Raw genomic sequence first — 21496 nt, forward strand, 5'->3', positions numbered from 1 at the left:
AGCTTTATATATGTCACCTTTGATTAAAATAAATATTGCTTTACTCTGTGCTCTGAAAGACATTGATTCATTTTACTGGCACAGTATACTCAAGTATTCTTTATAAATGGAGGAACCATGAATATATTTGGACAGATGGGATCTTCAGAACCAAGCCTGATCTTGCAATCATCCAATACTCACTTGTATACTTCCATTAAGTATTATTATAGAGCAAATCATGGGTAAATAGTAATACTTGATGGAAGTACCTCATCCAAATCCAGGGACAGTGAAACCAATTATAACAGCCTTCCTCCCACCTGATTGAGAGTAAAATAACTCACTGAATTGTGTTCTCACTGGAAACTCAATGAATTATTCTTGGATCCCAGAGGAAAGGACATTGATTTTATTGAATTGCAGATAGTATGAAATACATACTGTACTCACTTTAGATAACAATCGTAATGGTAAAGTCTTGTAGTTTGGCAGACCTTTGTGTGTGTGTGTGTGTGTGTGTGTGCGCGTGCGCGCGTGAGATGGGGTGAGAGGTAGTGTGGGATGGGTTAGAACTGTAGAGCTCCGGAACAAATGAAATCCAGGATTACGCGCAACGAAAATAGATAAACAAAAAAACATTAGTCATAGGTAGAGACAATGATTCTGGTAGTGGGAGGAGACAGAGAAAAATGAAGAGATAAACAAAAAGGTGGAGGTGATGCTAAGAGTTTGGTATTGGTTAAAAATGTTAAATATTTAAGATCACTCTTGTGAAGAAATAGGAAGATTTACCTATATTCTTAGGTAAAGAATATTTACTTATATTCTTAGGTAAAGAATGAGCTTATCCTTTTGCTTCTCCTCATGATTATTTCAGATCAGTTGATGCCACAGACATGTTACTTGAAGGTTAACTGAACTTTGAGCTTTTAATATATGACTTACATATGTCCCAGTAGTTATTTCTCGCATTGAACAATGCTATATTGTAGAGAATTTTAATTTGCAGGTATACTCTAAGAGAATTTCTATCAATGCATAGTGCTGCAGTCACTCCTAAGTTATCATGTTCTCTGAATCTGCCTAGTTATTAAGGTATCGGTATTAGGAAGTGAGCTGAGCCTTGGAAGTATTACAGCTTAGTCATATGATCAATATTACTGTTGTGTACTGAACAGCATGCTTCCAGAGGAATATATCAGTAGAAAGAGTGAGATGCACTGACCTGAAAGTCTTTTTTCTCTTGTGTTTTTCCAGATTATATCCCATGCTTTGTTGGTGGAATCCTTAATGTGTTCACTGAAGGAGCGTCTTAACGGAGATTTGGAGTGGTGAGCCATTCCCTACTTGTCACTCTGCTGAATCCCACACACATGCACATAAACACACACTCACACACACAAACACACACACACACACAAACACAGAAAGTGTTACTATTCCATTAAAGATCTAAATGTTGAGAGTGAGAGAGAGAGAGAGAGAGGGAGAGTAAGAGAGAGAGAGAGAGAGAGTGAGAGAAAGAGAAGGAAAGAGAACGAGAGAGAGAGAGAGACAGAGAAGGACAGAGAGCAAAATCTCCACTAAAGACACCAGATGCAGAATCTGCAGGCTGCAAGTAAAAAGAGCCAGTTTGTAACAAACAGACTGGGTCAAACCATTTCCTGATGTGGAGAGAAGTTGTTAGTAATCTGCTGACACCCTTCTCTAGAAACCTCCCCTCTAGTGCTTTGGGGTCAGGCCAGGCTGGAAAGGAAACAGCAGTCCATTGGGGTGCCCCCTCCCCTCCTCTCCCAACTAAACACAGCCGTGCATCACAGCTGCTACACACTGTACACTTGAGTGAGAGTCAGACATTCAAAAAGAAATGTTACAAGACAAACATTTGGACGAGCAGGGCTTTAATAAGTCTTAAAACTGTGTGAAACAGTTTTTCATAAAGTAATCCATTGATATAGGACTGGAGTTCTGCTTTTGACACAGCTGATCCATTTCAGTTTTTTTTAAATATGAAGATAAATTCATAGTTACCATAATTTCTGGAGTAGATGTAACACAATTTTGACAATATGGCATTTAAGGAGAAAATGCACTTTTTGGACCTTTCACGTTATGTGGTGCTTTTCAGCTTAAAAATTATTTTAAACAACTTGTTCAAAACAATTTCAAACGTTATAGCCAGCATGTCTGTTTTTGGAAATATTGTAAAAATGTTGTAAGTTGGTAAATTGGATCCAAAGGACACACAAGAGACTGTAAATTCTGGAATCTGGAACAAAAAAACAAACTGCTAGAAGAACTCAATGGCTCAAGCAATATCTGTGGAGCCAAGAGGATGGTCGATGCTTCAGGTACAGACCCTGGCATCTAATTCTGATGCGAAACGTCAACTATTCCTTTGCCTCCCATGATGCTGATTGACCCAAATTGGATCCAAAATTGGCTTGGCAATAGGAGACAGAAAGTGATAGCAGAGGGTTGTTTTTGTGATTGAATGCCTGTGACTAGTGGTGTTCCACAGGGATCAGTGCTACTTAGGGATAATGAATGATTTGGATGTGGATGTAGGAGGCATGATCAATAAGTTCACAGATGACAAAAAGATCGATGGAGTTGTTGATAGTGTGGAGGATAGTGTTAGCCAGTAGGGCGATAGAAATGTGTTGGTGGAATGGGCTGAGAAATGGCGGATGGGCTTTAATCCAAATAAATGTGAGGTGATGCCTTTTGGGAGTACTAATGAGGCCAGAGGATGTACCATGAATTGTAAGGTCCTAGGGAGTATTGAATAACAGAGGGACCTCGGTGTACTAGCCCAACGATCCTTGAAGGTGGCAGTGCAGGTAGATAACATGAATAAAATGTATGTGGGATACTGGCCTTCATTAGTTGGGACATTGAATACAAGAGCAGGGAGGTTATGCTTTAACGTTATAAATCATTGGTCAGACCTAGCTGAAGTACTGAGTGCAGTTCTATAGGACATTTGTGATAGCACTGGGGAGGTGTAGAGGAGATTCGCCAGGATGTTGCCTGGAATGGAACATTTCAGTTATGAGGAAAGATTGGAGAAGCGAAGCATGTTCTTCCTGGAGCAGAGGAGGTTAAGAGGGGACATGATTTGGGTATATAAAATTATGAGGGGTATAGATAGGGTAGGCTGCAGGAAACTTTTCCCCATATCAGAGATAAATAAAACTAGAGATCATAGATTTAAGGTAAGGGGTAAGAGATTTAGTGGGGATCCGAGGGGGAAGTTTTTCACCCACAGAAAGGTGAGTACCTGGAACACACTGCCAAAGAGAGCGGTGGAAGTAAATTCGCAGGCAGTATTTAAGAAGTATCTAGGTGAGCAATTAAATTGCTCAGACATAGAAGACTATGGGCCAAGTGCTAGAAGATGAAATTATTATGGATGGATGCCCACTGGTCAATGTGAACATGGTGGGTAAATGGCCTGTTTCTGTGTTGTAGGACTCTGTGACTCTAAATTGTAACCCACACATGTTTAAAAAAAAGAAAACTTTACATCCGTATGACTTTGTTTCACTTCTCAGAACTTTCCAAGTTACTCTACAGACAGGGAAATATTTTTGAAGTGTAATTATTGTTTCAATATTGGAAAACTGTCTGTCAATCAGTGCACAGAAAGCTCCCATAAAAAGCATTGTGATAATAATCAGATAATCATTGGTGATTATGGGTATAATTTGGCCAGCGTGCCCCTCTACACATCTCCATAACAGTAGGATAGTTTACATTCACCTATAAGGGAATATGGTACCTTGATTCAACATCCCATTTGAAAGATGACAATTCCAAGCAGTGTAGCGCTCCCCTCAGCATTCCTCAAGGGTTATGAGACCAGATTTTCTGCTCAGATCTTAAAGCAGTCATTGAACCCACGACTTCCTGACCTACGATCTTTTGTCTCATGAATAAGGAATGTAGTCCACAGGTGTTTTACAATGGTAGCTATGATCCAACAACAGGTTCCTCAAGATAACCTTCATCTTGCTCTATGCAGCAACAAAAGCAGAAGTTAATACCACAATTTGTCTTCATGGTGTTAAAAAACTTCCCAAAATGTAATAGCCTATAGCTCTCTGAAATTTGATTAAAAGGAACTGTTGTTTCATACAGAAATAAACCTGAATTTCCTCTCATAACCACAACAGTGTAGCTAATCTGCACAGTTAGTATGAAAAGAGTGAGAAGACGAGAGGAATCCTAGCTGATGTATAGAGGTTAATAAAGCATAAATTAATAAGATTTTATTGGAGAACACATATCCAAATCCCTCAGCTAAATGAAAGGAGCAAGAGATGTTCCTTTTCCCAGGAGAAGGTATTCCATGCCACATGTCCTATGTTGCAATGATGCTTTCTTCCAGATATGCTCCTCTGCTGAAAACAATCCTCCAAGCAATTGTCCATTTAGTAGACTCTTAGAATTATTGGTCATAGAGTCATTGATTCACACAGTAAGAAACAGCCCCTTCAGCCCATCGTATCTGTGCAGGCCATTCTGGGGTAAAAAATGGGTTCCACATTTAAGAATGCCGTAAGTCAACTTCGTCTCTAAGTCAGAAAATACACAAAGATCACTCAATATGGTAATCATACCTCCATGGTATTGTAATGAATGACACTGAAAGCACATAAGACTGATAAGAAAGAACAATTACTAACAATAGAGAGGGAGAGAGGAAAATGGTTCTGCCATTGTGTATGCCATTGGTAGGAATGAATGAATGTACGTACATCAGATTTTTGAATTTAATAATAATATGGGAGCTCGTTTGTATGTTGAGGTGTCCATAAGTCAGGGCATCGTAGCCTGGAGATGGTCTGTATCCTAGCCTCATTTTCCAGTACTTGACTCATAGCCTTCTGTGCTTCTAATGCCCATCTAAATCTGAAATGTTGCGAGAGTACCTGCCACGATCCATCTCTCCCAGTGTCCCCCTTCCCTCACAGGGAGTGCATTCCAATTTCAATCACTCCAGGTGAAAAAATGTTTCCTCAAAATCTCCTACTCCTGCATATCACAATAGGCAAGGGTTCCAGCACTGATCCCTATGTTACACCACTGATCACAGGCTCCCAATTATTCTTGTAACTGTAGCCTTCTTCTGCTTTCGTTAGTGACGTACACAAAGGGCATTAATCAGACAGGTTCTACCCATGTTTTTGGTCTAAGCAGTCTCATTCAGCATGGCTGGTGTCAAAAGAGATCAGTGGAAGAGCAATGAAGTACCTTGAAGGATCAATGTGTTGCCTGATGTAAACAGACAGGTCAGAATCCAATGGAGAAAGTTACCTATCTTGATTTGACATTGTGAAACAGGCATTAATTGAAGCTCAGATTGTAGCAGAGAGGAATGGTAGGAAGGATTAACAGAAAATAACAAGACAGGCCACTCAATCTGTGGCTGGATATGGTGAAATTTATACAGTGAAGTCCTGTTCCTCAGGGATCACCTCTATCCTACAGTTAATTAAATTAAATTAAAACTACAAATTAATTACTGACACAAATATCACATGATACAGTGGTAGATTGAGGAACAGCTTCTCAACTTCCACCTAGGAACCTTGCAGTCTTTGCAACTCAATTTTGAATTCAACAACTTCAGCTTTCCTGTTTACGTCAGGTCTGGCCAGTTCTGATGTAAGGTTATCCACCTGTAATATTAACTCAGATCGTCTCGCTCCATAGATGCTACATGGCCGTCTGAGTATTTCTAACACTTTTTTTATTTCAAATTTTGTGCATCTCACAGTTCTGGCATGTCTTCTTCTTTTCTTTTACACTTTAACTGCCATCATCTCCCTCTTTTTGTACTTTTCCACATAAATCAGCTATGATTACGTAAACAGCACCATAATCAGAACCACCTTGGTTTCCTCCCTGTCTTAGATATTCCTTTTATTCTTTAGCCCTCCTGTCTCTGCAATTCATTTTCTCAGTTTTCCAGTTTTGATGAAGAATCATTGACTGAAATGTTTCTCTAATCACAAATGCTGCCTGACCTGCTGAGTATATCCAGAATTTTCTTTTCTTATTACACAACCAGGTAATTTGTTTGATCAGTGCCTCTGCCACTGGATCATATCCAAACCCTCAACCACCACAGTCCCACGTGGCTTGCAAAATCTGAAGGATGCACTGCCAAACATACTGGATGGCACCTCAAACGGCACTACCACTGACAAGGACCAAAGCAGCAATATTGCCAATGCCCAACATTTCTGAATTTCCCACATAGTAACTCATCCTCTGATTTGGATGAATATTACCAAAACTCCTTCATTTATAAGTTAATATCCTGGAATTCCCAACTATTATGGGAGCACCAAATGCACAAGAATTGCTACAGCCTGAGAATAAAACAAAATACCATCAAGTGAAGTAGGACTACACTGCAGACAAAGATAATCCAGAAAAATGGGGAAATAAAAGAAAGGGGCTCAGAAATTCTTTTGCACCTTAAATGGTCTATTGGTTGGGTGTGTTCTATATTGACTGCAACTGAATGGGTTTTGTACATTGAAATTGTGCTGTCTGGGAGTTGGGCTAGAGGTTTTGTTCAGAAGTTTGGAAGATTGCTGTGGCTGGAGGGGAAGGAGAGGAATCGGGCTCTATACTGTTGCTTGGGGGGGGAGGGGGTGGTTGATGGGGGGTACGTGACCTGTGCTTTGAGTCGGAGTGGGGGAGAGGGACCCAAAGATAGGTGATGGAAGTGTTAGGTGTGGAGCTGGAGGACAAGGTCTGAAATTGGGGGCTTTCGGGGATTATATTGTCCGGTGGTCAGTGGTCATTAGATAAGAGAGTCAGGCAATGAACATTACAGTGTCAGGAGTGAAATAAGGGGCTGGTGAGGAGATCTCTGCAATTCAGGAGGTGGGATAGGGCGTTCTAAAGGGTGGAGGGTGATAATACTATTTATCTGATAGAAGTCCCAGTGCAGCACTGGGAAGAGCTAATTGTCATAGTGCTGCCTAACAATTGTTGGCTCCAGGACAGCTTGATTCAGATTCCCAACAATGTTTCTAAAGAGCGTCATCACTGAACAGTGTATTAGATCATCCTGCGATTCACCCAAGAAGTGCATGATTGATTTTCCAGAGTTACATGTAATGGCTTCAAAATGGCTGTTATCACATTTCATTTGCATAATGCTGAAAAATAATGTGATGTGATTGAGTTTCAGTGATTTTGTCTTGAAACTCATCCCCTGCCGGGAGTGCTGGACATTCTGTATATTAGCAGCTGCACAATCCTGTTCAATGCAATTGTGGTGCATTATGTCCACAAGAAAAATCTCCCTAGTCTGTGTAGATCCATGTAACCTCCCGCAAAAGGGAGTAAAGAGTAAGCCAGGCCAATTAACGGTAATAAAAAAAATCCTTTCTGAACCCCTTGGTCAATCAAAACAAGACTTGGAGATTACATTGTTGCTGATTTCCATAACAGGATATCTTGTGTGAAGTGTTTTTCAACTCAGGAATAAACAGGGCAGGTTTACCCATGAAGAACTGCAAATCTATATTCACCACTTGAATGGCAACCTATTCCACAAACCTAATATTTTCTTTCCCTAAAGTAAATTCCAGACACTCTATATGATGTTAATGATTTAAACATCTGAATGAATGGATTTTCATTTATGTTGTGCTCTTTTACACCACTGAGAAAAATCTTAAAACACCACACTTTCAATGACTGCTTTGAGCTATAAAATGTACCTCTTTTGTAACTCAACAAGCAGTTATTTTGTGCACAGCAAGATCTCACAAACAATAATGCACATTGAGGAGCTGACATTATGTAGGGATTATCTAGTTAGATATTGAAGTAAATATGAGGTCTGTCAGTATCCCACTAAAGTTATAATGGAATATTCATGGATTCCTTGTGGAATTTCAGTTTCTTAATCCATAGTTTTGATGGTTAATTGAGGGAGGAATGTTGGCCAGGGTAAATCCCTGTTCTTCCTCAAGAACTGTCACAGGTCCTGATAAGTATCCAATTCATTACACGAAAACTATGTATGATGGATGCTGGTCTTTCTCAGAAGGAAACTGAAAAATGCAAATTCTTACCAATCACAAAGAAATTTAGTTAAGGGAATAGTCAGAACTATTTAAGTTCTTATGTCAGCATAAGGGATTGTTCAGTACTCAGAAAGATAGCTCACATACATAATAGTCGCTTTGTCAAAACCAAATACATTTTGTGTGGAAAAAAACTAAACTAGGGTGTTTTTCCTATAAAAACAAAACACTGTGGATGCTGGAAATCTGAAATAAAAATGGAGAATGCTGAAATATTTTTCAAGTCAGAGTGTATCCATGAAGAGAGAAACAGAGTTAGTGGGAAGGAATGTGCTGCCAGCTATTTGTTGGTTCTACAGAGAACTTCTGACTGGCTCTGGTATACATGGAAGTGCTTTTCAGACTTCCGCACTAGTGCACTATTGTGCAGAAGTTAGGGACGTGCCCTGTACTCATTATGAGTCCAGGAGTGTTCTGAGTGTTGATAAACTGAGGGGTCCAAGCCACAATCAGGTCCAAGTGCAATTGAGCCTAATGCTTCTTATTAATAGCCATCAGAAAAAAACTGTTCTGATGAATGATCATTGTCTGAAACCTTAACTCTGTTTCTAGCACCACTGTGACTGTCTGGTCTGTTGAATATCTCTAAAACTTTCTTTTTTCTATTTCAACAGCTGTTAAAGACAGTGGAAAATCACATTCAGTGATTTGAGGCAGTGAGCCTACTTCAAAATTAAACTTTTCCACTATATTTCCCAAACCGTTCCTTGAACTAGATCTTGTGCAAATTCATAACTAAGGACCCAAAATCATGGATACATTTTTGTAGCTTTCATATTTAACATGGTAGTGAAAATACAATAAGTTTCTTAATCAGCTCATTGAGTGGATGTACAACAGGCAACACCATTTTATAGTTGGGGCACATAAATCAGCCATTTTGGAATCTGACCATTAACAACAGAACTTGAGATTGAGTTAATTTTGTAGCTCTGTTACCCTTCCTATGCCCATTGTTCATATAATACACAGGGCTCCTTGAAGAGGTGGCACAGTGCCAATTAGTATTACAAACACAATAAAATAGTTAGGAAAAAAAGACCTGCCTGCTTTCTCTCAATGTGACAACTGAATATCTCTTCAAAGATTGTAGTAAGGCACACAGAAAAAAACATGTCTGAACACATGCCCGGTTATCTTTTTTATAAACAGATTTACAGTCAGTGAGACTGTGAAGTATTTTACCTTGGTTCACACCCTGGCAGGGATTTGGCTTCATTAGCTCATAGCTTTCCTTTTAAAAAAAAGAACGGAATTGAATAAAACAATGAGGTTGCAAAGTTAGGTAACTAACCCCATTTGGTTTAATATTACTCAGAACTCTTGCACTACTTGCCATAAACTAGTGCCAGACATGATTTTGAACAAAGTGTATGAAAAGTCCACATTCTTTTTGTTGCAGTTTAAAGTAAACAGTTCTCCTTTTTCTACCCTCCTGATGTCTCATTATGTCATATGTTGTCACCATGCCAGAGGATTAGCTGACAAAACAGATCTCTATCAAAGTTACTTTTCAGACAGCTATGAAGGGATTTCAATTACAACACTGGTTGACCTACCTACAAATCCACCCTTGCAAATTCAAGAACAACTAAAGAAAGATCATCTGGTCATTGTCAAGTTGAGGGTTGTAGGACTTTAATGTGAAAAATGTCCACCACCTTTCTTATGTTACAATAGTGACCACATTTTAAAAGTGCTTCATTGGTTGTTAAGTGCTCAAAAATCTCCTGAGATTGTGAAAGATGTGATAAAACTTTAAACTATTACTTTACTTTTGCTCACTTTGGGGGAAAAAATCCACTGAGCAGAAATTTTAGAAACTCCAGTAGATTTCTCCAGAATAGTAGATACAAATCTACTACTCTGTAGCACCTCATTATTGGAATTTTATTTTGGCATTCACATACAAGAGTATCCTTTAACTTTGTTCATACAAAATTGAAGAGATATTTAGATCTAAAGCAAAAAAAAAGCTCTGAATGAAATGAACAAGGCTGAAAATGAGATACTTGCTTCAACTCTTGGTTGAAGATTCAGTGGAAGTACATGCACATTGGTCTGAAGATGAGGTATGTTCCTTCCATGCCATTACATGCCTGGCAGTTGGCATTTCTTCATCTTCTCAATGGCATTATACATTTTGTTGAAATATTTTGCCGAAGTGTGTCTTTACTGCAAATGCTTTTTTAAAATAATCTCTCAGTTATCTTTTCTCAAAGTAAATCTGATTCCATCTCTATCTCACCCGGCAGATTCGTGGTTCTGGGATAAAAGTGGGAAGTCATTTCTCCTGCTTGGAACTTCACAATAACAGTGTAGCCTGACCTCCTGTTGCTTTTCTAATGCAAGATTGACATGTGGTGCAATTTCCTGTCAAGGACTGGACTGCCTTTATTGGGTTGTAATATTATATTACATAGTAGCAATTGCAGCTGCAGCATTTAGCATTATTAATAGTAATAATGTTCCTTTCTTTAGCTTCATGCTTTCTCTCATTAAGCAAGTAATGAGTCTGTTGCGGGAGAAATGCCTTTCATGCTATCAGTGGAATTAGCAATGGGAGAGTTGATTGTTTAGAAACACCTTTGGCACTCTCTGCTGCTCACAAACAATGTCAGAGTGCGAATTAGTCCCAGCTCTCTAACTATCCATAAGAGAATAGTGGAATAGGTCTATAAATATTTGCAAATCACTTATCTGAATAGCTTAGTTGATAAATCTGCTGCCTAGTGAAGCAGTGAACCGTTCAACGACAGAAACAACAATTTGCATTTATATTGTGGTTTCGATCCAGAACGCAACATAAGGCATTTCACAAAGGAGAGTAGCAGAAGTGAAAATATTAGCAAAGATGACTAAAGTAACAGCTAGAAAAGAATTTGATGGGCGTGTAAAGGTGAGAAGGAAGGTAGCAAGTCGAAGGCCAGTAATGGAATGTTACAGGGTGTTGAGTTCAGATGATTGAAGGCTTTATCAGCAATGACTGAGTTAAGTGAGGCAGCTTGCACAGTAGTTAGTGATGTGATGTTTTTGGATTGATTGCGTAAACCTGAAGCAGGTTGGAATGATAGTTGGATTTGGAATTGAGGACAAAGATTTTGGAATACATTTTATTCCTGTAATGTGCCAGAAGTGAATGGAAAATTGGAGCATTTTGCTTACCACTGCATTTCCACCAACATTCAGTTCACCCCTGTCTTGGTGGTGTTCTGCAGATAAATGGGCCAAATGTTTCCTGAAAAGAGATAGGTGTGTGATAAGCCCGTGCAATTTGGCATTAGATTTTATGACACAAAAATCTCATAAGTCAACAGTAACATGTGTAAAGCCATGATACATGGATGGCCCTTTGGTGATTCCAATGAGTCATTGAACCAAAAATCACTGTCATCATCTTTACTGATTTGCACCAAGTGGGTGCAACATTGGAATCACCAATTTTTGGCACTTTGTGACCAGAAAGCTACTCAAAATATGCCAATCATTCGCTTGCAGACTCTAAATAAGTCCTCCTTATGAATGTTCTTTGGGAATTCTTGCTTCAGTTTGATGGAATTTGATGTACCAATGAGGCCATAGACAGTGGAAGTCAGTGGGTGGTTTAATGAGGGACAAGATAAGGACATGGAGTTTTGGATGATTTATAGAGTTTTGGAGTTCAAGAAACTGGCATGGAGGACCTGGATAACTGAGTCTTCCATAATTAAGAACATGATTACAGTATAAGGCAGAGTGAGAGGTGGACAATGCTACCCATTTGTGATGGGTAGGACATGGGCTGTGAAGCTCACTATGTTTCAAGCAAGACTGTCCAGTTTATTGCAAGTCAGCATCTAGGTAGCTGGCTGATATTAATAATAAGCACTTGGAAATCAAATATACTGTCTTCTGTATTTGCAAAGTTGAATTAGATGATGTATTAGCCTTTGCACAACTTAAAATCAGACAGGAAGTTAACTGCAGTCTGGTCTCTCTATCTTCTGAGCCAGAAGTTTGTAGGTTTATGCAGTACAAAGGGGGTGTTGCCTAATTGGAAGTGAGAGTTTTCAAATGAGATATTAAACCATTTGGTGTCTCAGGTGAATATCCCATGACATTGTTTTGAAGATGAACAGATGAGATTCCTGGTGACTTAGCCTTCATATAATTCATCAGTCCACATTATTAAATCAGGCTAGCTGGTCATTATTATGTTTGACTTTGTCATATGCAAATAAATTATCATATTTCCTAACATTGCATCAATGAAATATCCGAGATCATGAAAGGTGCTACAATAATGCAAGTCTTTCCTCCTTTCTAACAGAGAAACAGTCATAAGGATGAAGGCGACTGGAAGGGTAGAACTTGATAGCATTAGCATATATTTGTGAATTAATCTATCTCCACAGATAATACATTTGAGAAGGGACACAATTTTAGCACTGCGTGGGACAAGAAAGAAACGTTATTACTGGAGAGCCATGCTTGAAGAAATGGCCAATCAACTTATCATATAGAATGTTACAAAAATAGCAAAGATAGTTAATGTGCTATTTTCAGTCACAAGAAACATCAAAGAGACCAGCTAGGTCAAACTTAGGTCTATGAAATCTTAAACATTTCCATCATTCACAAGAAACAGAATACTTTCCACTTGCCTGGATGGTGCAGCTACAATATTCTAGAAGCTCACCACTGTCCAGGAAAAAGCAGCTGCTCAGCTGGCACTCCATTCCCAGTTGATACAGCATGTATCATCTCCACTACGTACTGCAGCAACTAGCTAATACTTCTTCAAGAGCACCTCCCAAAATTATGATCCTCTACAACTAAAACAAGGGAAGGAAAACCACCACCTCCTAGGTGCACATCTTCCTGATGAGAAATATATCACTGTTCCTTCATCTGCACAGGACCCAAACAATGGATCTCCTTTCCTAGAATAGAGGTCTGCTCAGGTATAAAGTTTGGGTCCACCTAGACCCAACCTAGGCCAGAATACTTTGCTCCAATTTAACCATCGTCTTTCTGCATTCCTGCACTCTCTCTTTCTCTGTCTCCCTCTCCCTCTCCTTCTCTCCCTCTCTCTCCCCTCCCTCTCTCTCTCCCTCTCCTCTCTATTTCTACCACACAAATTCTTCCTGCTTCCCTTACTTTGTCTCACTCTCTGTCTCTGGCTGCATAGAACGGCCAGACCCAACCTGGATTAAATGATTTATGAGCACACACACCCAACCAGTCAGGCTCTATTATGTTCTGATTGGGTAGCCAGGTTCCAATCCATAACACTGTGAGAGGAACCTCAGTACATGGACATGCCACAGAATCACGTTCTTAAGAAGAAATAGCAATATCCAATGAATGCTATTCTTGCCAGATGGTGTTTGAGCTGTGCTTAGCCACACAGTCATTCATAGAGAGAGTAGAGCAGTGGGCTAAGCATTCATCCTTGAGGTGCGCTTGTGTTGATTGTCAGCGAGGAGGAGATGTTATTACCGATCCGCACTGACTGTGGTCTCTTGATGAGGAAGTCAAGGATCCAGCTGCAGAGGAAGGTACAGAGACCCAGGTTTTGAAGCTTGTTGATTAATACTGAGGGGATGATTGTGTTGAATGCCGAGCTGTAATCGATAAACAGCAGCCTGACGTATGTTTTGCTGTTGTCTAGGTGTTCCAAAGCAGAGTGGAGAGCCAGTGAGATTGTGTCCGCTATAGACCTGTTGTGGCAGTAGGCAAATTGCAGCAGGTCCAGGTCCTTGCTCAGGCAGGAGTTAATTCTAATCATAACCAACCTGTCAAAGCACTTCATCACAGTAGATGTGAGTGCTACTGGGTGATAGTTGTTGAGGAAGCTCACCCTGCTCTTCTTGGGCACCAGTATGATTGCTCTGGTGGAAAGTGAAGGTATGTGGGTGTCAAATTAAACTTGCATGGTTATTATTTAGCTAGCTTCTCAAGATGAATAATTTACATCCAGGTGTTCTACCAGGCCTGAGCTGAAGTCTGGCAGACCCCACCAGAGAATAGCAGAGATCCAGTTGCTCTGAGTCCTCCCTCAATATGACATCTGTAACTCAGTCTTATTTGCTAACCTCCTACAGGGATAGTCTTATGAGTGCTACATCTCCTTAATTCAGTTGGCCCAAAGCTTTGGACTGCAGGCTGGAAAGCTGAGTGAGTTGAAACACCAGACTTCTGATGGGTAGGAGTTGACACAATAGAGAGGTGGTGAGAATCCAGTTGACAGAGCTCAGGGAAAAAAAATAAATTCTAAGTCTAAATTAGTCCCTTTAAGCAAGTGAACCAAACAAAGACATCAGGGTTATCGGTGTGGGTGGCAGAAGATGTTGCAACTGGGATATGTCAGGCTGGCATCAAGGATCCATTGTCAGAGTTTGCCAGTCCCATTGAGTATCCCCCTGCAAGCCCCACAAACCTGAATGGAGTCAGTGTTTGAGACCATTAGTGAATATGATCTGAGAGTGACTGTGGCCTTTGGGTTTTGGGACCTCTCTCTCTGGGGTCACCCTTGAGTAAGTGTATAGACAACAGCAAGTGTGTGTGGAAATCAGTTGCCACGTGAAACTGGTGGAAAATAAAACCAGACACAAATTAAGTTAAAAAAAAATCAAGTTGTTTGAGCTTGATCATAGAAGGAATTTACAGCTTTTGGAATTTGTGACCATGAGCAACCTTATCTGTAACTTTGTTATTTTTAACGTGATGGATCCTCCTCCGTGCCACCCAAAAAAAGATTGTGCACATGGCCATTTAGGGAAATGCTGAGGCTCTGCAGAAATCTCTTTACCCTGGTCCAAAGTCTGTGCTGGAGGTTGTCATATTGACAATTTAATTCAGATCTGAATTTTTATTTTGTCATTGAAAGAATGTGGAGTTCAGAAATCTGGGTGCTGGGGCAGGGGAGTGGACTGATTTGTTCTGAAGCCATCCCCTCAGACAAGTTCTTGCCATTTTATTTCTTGTTTTATTACTTTCATGACCTCATCTGACTGCTGGTGGATAGCTCTTGCATGACCGGACAGCTTTAATAAAGTGCTGTGCAGTACAATAGCTCATACAGTGCGAGCATATCTTGGCATGTGAGCGAAAGTAGTGAGAAGTGATAAATGTGGCAAAATGAAGATTCATGTACATAGAATATGACTTGCTTTCTATTTTGAAGCCTTGTCTCTCCACTTGTGCTAGGCTATAGTTGTGCTGGTTGTTCTCCATGAAGGCAGCTGCTAGCATCCAAAACTACATTTTAATGGGATCCAGAAGTCTGAAAATAAATCTGGGAGGGATGGTAATTGGTTTGCAATACTCAACATACTTTTCTGTTTGGCATTTAGCACAGTGGAAAGTGATACCATCTAGGTTTGTTGTTGGAGGTGTTTCTTTGTTACACATCCTTAAGTTAAGCCACCAAACTTTACAGGTTGAAGAGGATCCCAAAACATTAGGGCTCAGAGGAGGGCAGCTAAGTGAAAATAAAACCAACATTTATGTCTACATGTATAGGAATGCTTACATAAATTTATTCACATTACATAGATCAAAAAAATATGGATTATAAGCAGAAAACACTGGAAATTCTCAGTGGGTCAGGCAGCAAATGTGGAATAAACAACAAAGTTAATGTATCAGATTGATGGAGCTTTCTCAGACTTCGGAGAAACTAGAGATTGAAAATGTTTCATGTAACCTGCTGAGCTGCTAAGTACTTCCAGCATTTTCTGATTTTATTTGAGATTCCCAGAATCTGGAGCTTTTTTGTTTGTTTTTCAAAAAGTATAACCCTGCTTCTTGTGATTTTCTTCTCCTTTGATGAAGTTTAGTGATAGTTCCACTGATGAAAATAGTTGCTATTGGAATTCACGCTTCTTTTTCATGTGTGCATTATTAGAATACACATAGACATTTGAAAGAAGGTTTGATTTGGACTCAGATCATCAGTAGTACATTCCAGATGTTTAGAATATTACAGTTAATTAACATTTAAAGGAATGTTTCATGATAGGACATTGCCTGTAAGATTCCCTACTAGTGATTCAAAAATGACTCACCATGCAGTGTTTGGCCAAGTAAGTTTCACTTCTGCGTCCTGAGAGATTAAAGCTAACAATTTGATGCGCAGCTTCAAATGTTCACATCAACAATTTGATATGAACCTCCTCACTTAGTTACATAAATATAGACTTGCTGGGAGTCCAACTACATTTGAGGGTTCTGCTCTTGGAAATAATACATACTTGGTAACTTTACACAGCACCAAGGAAACAAATCCAAACAATTTAGTTCAAAAGGAACGTACAAAAACAATGCATGCAGCAGAAGAGAGGCTGAAGTTCCCAAGCATCATATCTCCAGCGAGATAAACTTCGAATTAGGAAATTGCAAAAAAAGGGTCATCTCTCTCACTCACAAAGGCTCAATAAATGTATCCTTTTTACAATCCTTTATGAGACATAGGTATTGCTGGTAAGGCCAATCTTTACTGCCTATGCTTAATTGTCCTTGAGTAGTTGAAGTTGAACCATCTTCTTGAACTGTTGAGTATGGAGTCCCAACATTTAGTCTGAGTAATGTTGAAGGTGATATATTTCCAAGTTAGGATGGCATGCAAGTTGAAGGGGAATTGCAGATGTTGCCCTGTGTCTGCTGCCTTGAATCTTTTAGAGGGTATGGGTTTGGGAGGAATATCTTGGTGAGTAGCTGAAGTGCAGCTTTCTGCCATCACATTTCATGACTGGCGGAGGGAGTGGGTGTTTAGGATAGTGGATGGAGTGCCAGTCAAACATTGCGTTGTTGATTCACACTGTCTGGAAAAGAATAATGTTGTTTAAAATCTTGTCTGTGCTGAATTAATTGATCACTACTGGGGCACATGTGGATCCATATTTGGCCTCAATATCACTGCACTGGCTGAAGAGGAGATTGGTCATGATTTCTGTCCACATTCGTTGTCCTACAGCTCTTGCTGAAAGTGATCATGTGAAAGAAATCTCCAGATCTATCGAACAGTGCAACAGATTTGTCATAGAGTCATAGAGTCATGCAGCCCTGTGTGTGCTACTAGATGTAACTTTATTAAAATTGTATTGCATTGGTGGTGTGCCAGGAACTGCATTTCCAGATTTTTGTTCTGGGTCTTCCATTGGTATGAGACAAACATACATTAAGTTCACTGGTCATGCACAGGAACATCAAAAGTTGAGCCTGTTTTGAAATCATGCACACTAAAGCAGGCCTTAATTGGAAGATTGAAGCCTGCTTTGGTCTTAGTCAAAGAGGATGCAAACTTAGCTAATCTGCTGCCTTAGTATCAAAGGTGTCCATTGCATGCTGGATATGATTTCCTGCAAGTGAATTCATTGCTATTTGCCCTCCTCATTCCCTCTTGGGAACTGTCACCCACCCTCCCCAATGACAGTCAGTCTGACACCAACCATTTATCACCCCTAAGACCAATACCTGCCCCCTATTCCTGACCCCAGCTTAACCCTTTCTGATCCTGACTCAAGTCCCCTGCCAATCCCAGACACTAACCTCTGCCTTCCCATCTCTAGGCCTTTTTCCCCATAACCAAACCTGCTAAGCTGAGCCATGGACTTACCCAGGGGTGGACTGTGCACAGGAAAGGCGATTTATTTTGGAAGGCCTGTTCAGTAATGCACAAACCTTGAGGCTTGTATTACTGAAGTTTTTAGTAATGAGCCCCGGGACAAGACGTTCATTAGCCCCTATGCACCAACAGTTTAATCTGCCCAAACAGGTACCATGCAATTTCTTGGCAAGGGGCTTCTTCAGCTAATTGGGAATGGAGACAAGATTTGAAAGAACTATTCAAAAGTCTGAGAGCTTTTACTAAAGTGATTTCATAAATTTAATACACAAATTACATAAATTTAAAAAGATATTAATTATTTTTTTATAGAGGGAATGTTTTAATAGAAGATGATCCTTTGTCCAAATTGTGCCCACCCCCTGCTGGTGTTTCCACAAAGAATTGTTAGCAATCTTCTCCTTGCTCTCCACCTACTTTCACCTGCATACTGGTGCATTAAGATGGGGAAGTCAGAGACAACCTGGAGGTTAGATCTCAGGATCAGAAGGGGTCATACTGGGGTTAGTGGTAGGGATGGAGAAAGTCATAGAAGCATTCAGGTTAAAGGATTGATGTCAGACTGACAAGCGGTGGGGAGGGGAGGGGCCATTCCTAAGTATAGCGGCCTTAAGAAGGAGTGGTGGGAGTGAACACTAAGAAAAACACAAAGTAAAACCTATCTAGGAGACAATGAACATATTTACATCTGATCTCCTACGTTTCTGCTGGACTTGGCACTTATTCCAGTGGTAAAGCACAGATATACTGGGCAGAGGGATAGATGCACTTGAATGGGGTCACTAATGCTGAACAAAAACATAAGTGCAGTTAAGTAGTTTTCTTATCTTAATGTTTTAATAAATTTTTAGGACTTTATGTTTTCATATAAGTATGTTTTTATTTAAATGCTTTTTTATGTGTCTTTTTATTAAATAAATTTTATATTTGTTTTATTAACTTTACTTGAACCACTTTTAAAAGTCTCTATATATCAGAAGCATTTAAAAATATCTCAGGGCCTTTGACAGCAGCAAGCAACAGCACCAGCATTCTGGAGCTCAGGATCCATCAGCTGAGACCCAGTCATTGGTAAAAGTCCCATTCCACTTCACAGGAAGACTTTTAGTTATGGAGGATTAGCTCAGCCGACCATTCATATCTGGGTTACGATACCTTGGGGGGAGTGCATCATGGAAGGTGGGTTTATTCAGCTTAAAAGAGAAGTAGATAAATATTTGGAGAAGAAACTTTAGAAAATAATGGGACAAATCTTGATAAGTGGCAATATGTGAATCAATTTTCAAGAGGACCCAGATTGCAGGCCCAGTCTGATTAAAAACAGAAAATGTTGAAATGCCCACCAGGTCAGGCAGCACCTGCAGAGAGATAAACAGAGTTGATAACATTTCTTCAGTATCTACACTTACAACACTGACTACTTTTTCTGAAGAAAGATCATTGACCCAAAACATTAATCCTGTTTCACTTGCCATTTGATTTTCTGAACATACACAGCATTTTCTGTTTTTATTTCAGATTGCCAACATCTGCATCTTCTTGCCTTTCAATCTCCAGCTGATTAATCTCCTTCTGTGTTGCAAAATTCTCTGCATGACATATGAATGTCATCTGATCAGGGATTGGGGCCTAACTGTACAACACTAACCTTAGCTTTGCTCATAAATAATGATTACTTGGGCCATTCGTTGGGTGGGATCAGGATGGAGAAAACTGACCTGATTGATACATTAATTATCGTCCCCTCAAAATTAAATTATCCTTGCATATTTGCTTGGATTATGTATTTCGTATGGATAACAGGAATCCCTAAAGGCCAGATTATTTATCCTTAATTCACCTTAAAAATAATTTTCAAACATAAAATGTAGAAGAATAAATAACTCAACACTATCTTGTTGTCCGTAACATCATTACTTGTTACCATGATTTAATCAGATGAAGCAATTCTTTTCAGGCAAACATTGAAGTTTCTCAAAAGCAGATGCTTTAGACAAGATGAAGTTTGCTGAGAAATATCACATTGAGCATTGAAATGGCATCTGGCTTTCATTACTGATTTTATGGGAAGTGATTTAATCTCTAAATCATCTGGGGAGAAGAAGCATTATGAAGCCTGTGCAGCTAAATCCATGGATATGCAAGGCTGATCGATGGTCATTACTGATGCTGTTCAACATCTTAAGGTCACTTCTATGGAAGCAGAGCTTCAAAGTCATCTCCAAATTTGAATTGATTCCTAATTCATCAGGGAGTAGAAAAAAGTCTGGCAGTAAAATAAAATTGGTCTGACTAGCTCCTGATCGTAGAGGTACATAACTGAGATGAGACTGATGCCTGAATGCTTTCTACATTTTTAAGTTCTTGTGATTTGAGGAGGCTCAATTTAATCAAATCTTCTTATGAATTTCTGTGCCTCAAGTTAATTTGATTTTACACTGCATTTCTACTAGTTATCAAGAGACATTACTGACAGCTGTTGAGAAAGCTAATTTGAAAAGTTCCCTCCCCTCCCTCACAATGTTCATCAAAGTTTCCTTCTTTGATCAAGCTTTTGATCATCTCCCCTAATTTCTCCTCATGTTGCTTGGTGCCGAATTCTCTTTGATAACATGGCTAGGAAGCATCTTGTGTTGTTTTAATATGTTAAAGACACTATAAAAAATACAAATTGTTGTTGTTGAATAACCTTCACTGTATTTCTGTTGTCTTTTGCTCCTAATCCTCACGTAAAATCTTGCTTATGCTTTGTACTTCTGATTCTATATCAGACAGCCTAAAGCCCTCAAATAGATGTGCTACATTCCACTGCAATAGTCTAGTATTCAAATGTGGACTAGTGATCAAACAATTCACTTACAAATGAATAATTTGAATTAAATAACTTTGTGTTGTATATAAATATATCTAAATTATTTGTGATTTCACACAAAAGTAATGCTTTTATCTTTACAAAACTGATTATTCTTGAAATATTACTTACAATGTGAATTAATATAAGATAATGAACCATGTTGCTTGTGGCTGTTTGAAAAAGACTAAGTCTTTGAATTACATTGACCCTTTGCAAGACAGGGACTTATCAAGTATCAGAAACTGCCATATCCACAACTCTACTTTGCTGGTGAGTCTACCTCTTCAATCTGATATACCCAGGAGTTGGCAGTGACCCATGGTGAGGCCTCAGTGATGAGGAGTCTCAGGTAACATAATCAAAGGAGATTCCCAGCCTGTTGAATGTCAAAGGTATGTGATCTTTCAAACAAAAAATATTTTACTTCAGTTTGCTGTTTCTAGTACTCTGTGGTATTTTAATGCACTTTAATCAATGTTTTGTCTTTTAAATAAAATTTATTTGATTATGAGGGATATTTAAAAAACACAGTAAGAACTTCACAGGCTTTGACATGAGGCAAAGCTCCACTCCAGCTTTACCTTCTGTTAGAGGATGCCAGGGGTTAGGGCTTCAGGATTATGTTAACTGAGACCTTCTCATCACTGAGGGCTCACTATGAGTCAATGCTCAACTCCTGGGTAGGCAGGGTCAGTGATCTGATTCCTGCACATATGGAACAAGTAGCTATTGGCTGGTGTTGACTCTGGGCCATGTAGCAGGTTCAATGAAGATTTATACTTTATACTCAGGTAAGTTCCCATTTTCTTACTGATGTGACTATTTCATAAATGTCTAGTGCCTACTTGTGGTTGTTGCCATTCTCTTTATTTAGGCAGCTCTTAGGGAAGAACTTACCTTCATTCAAAATCTGTGGCCTCAGAGGTAGTT

At 39.4% G+C, this 21496-nt stretch overlaps 1 protein-coding gene across 2 annotated transcripts in view; it reads right to left on the reverse strand.

Moving 5' to 3' along the window:
• si:dkeyp-23e4.3 (rho GTPase-activating protein 7) overlaps window positions 1–1565 on the reverse strand; it is a 121046-nt gene extending 119481 nt beyond the window's left edge. For both annotated transcript variants that reach the window (XM_052014005.1, XM_052014004.1), the window contains exon 1: window positions 1208–1565. In XM_052014005.1, coding sequence (XP_051869965.1) covers window positions 1208–1322 — 115 coding nt within the window. In that variant the 5' untranslated portion in view covers window positions 1323–1565. The remainder of the gene's footprint in view (window positions 1–1207) is intronic.
• Between the last annotated feature and the right edge of the window lie 19931 nt (window positions 1566–21496).

The sequence above is a fragment of the Pristis pectinata genome, chromosome 4 (genome assembly GCF_009764475.1).
Source record: "Pristis pectinata isolate sPriPec2 chromosome 4, sPriPec2.1.pri, whole genome shotgun sequence".
Lineage (NCBI taxonomy): Eukaryota > Metazoa > Chordata > Chondrichthyes > Rhinopristiformes > Pristidae > Pristis > Pristis pectinata.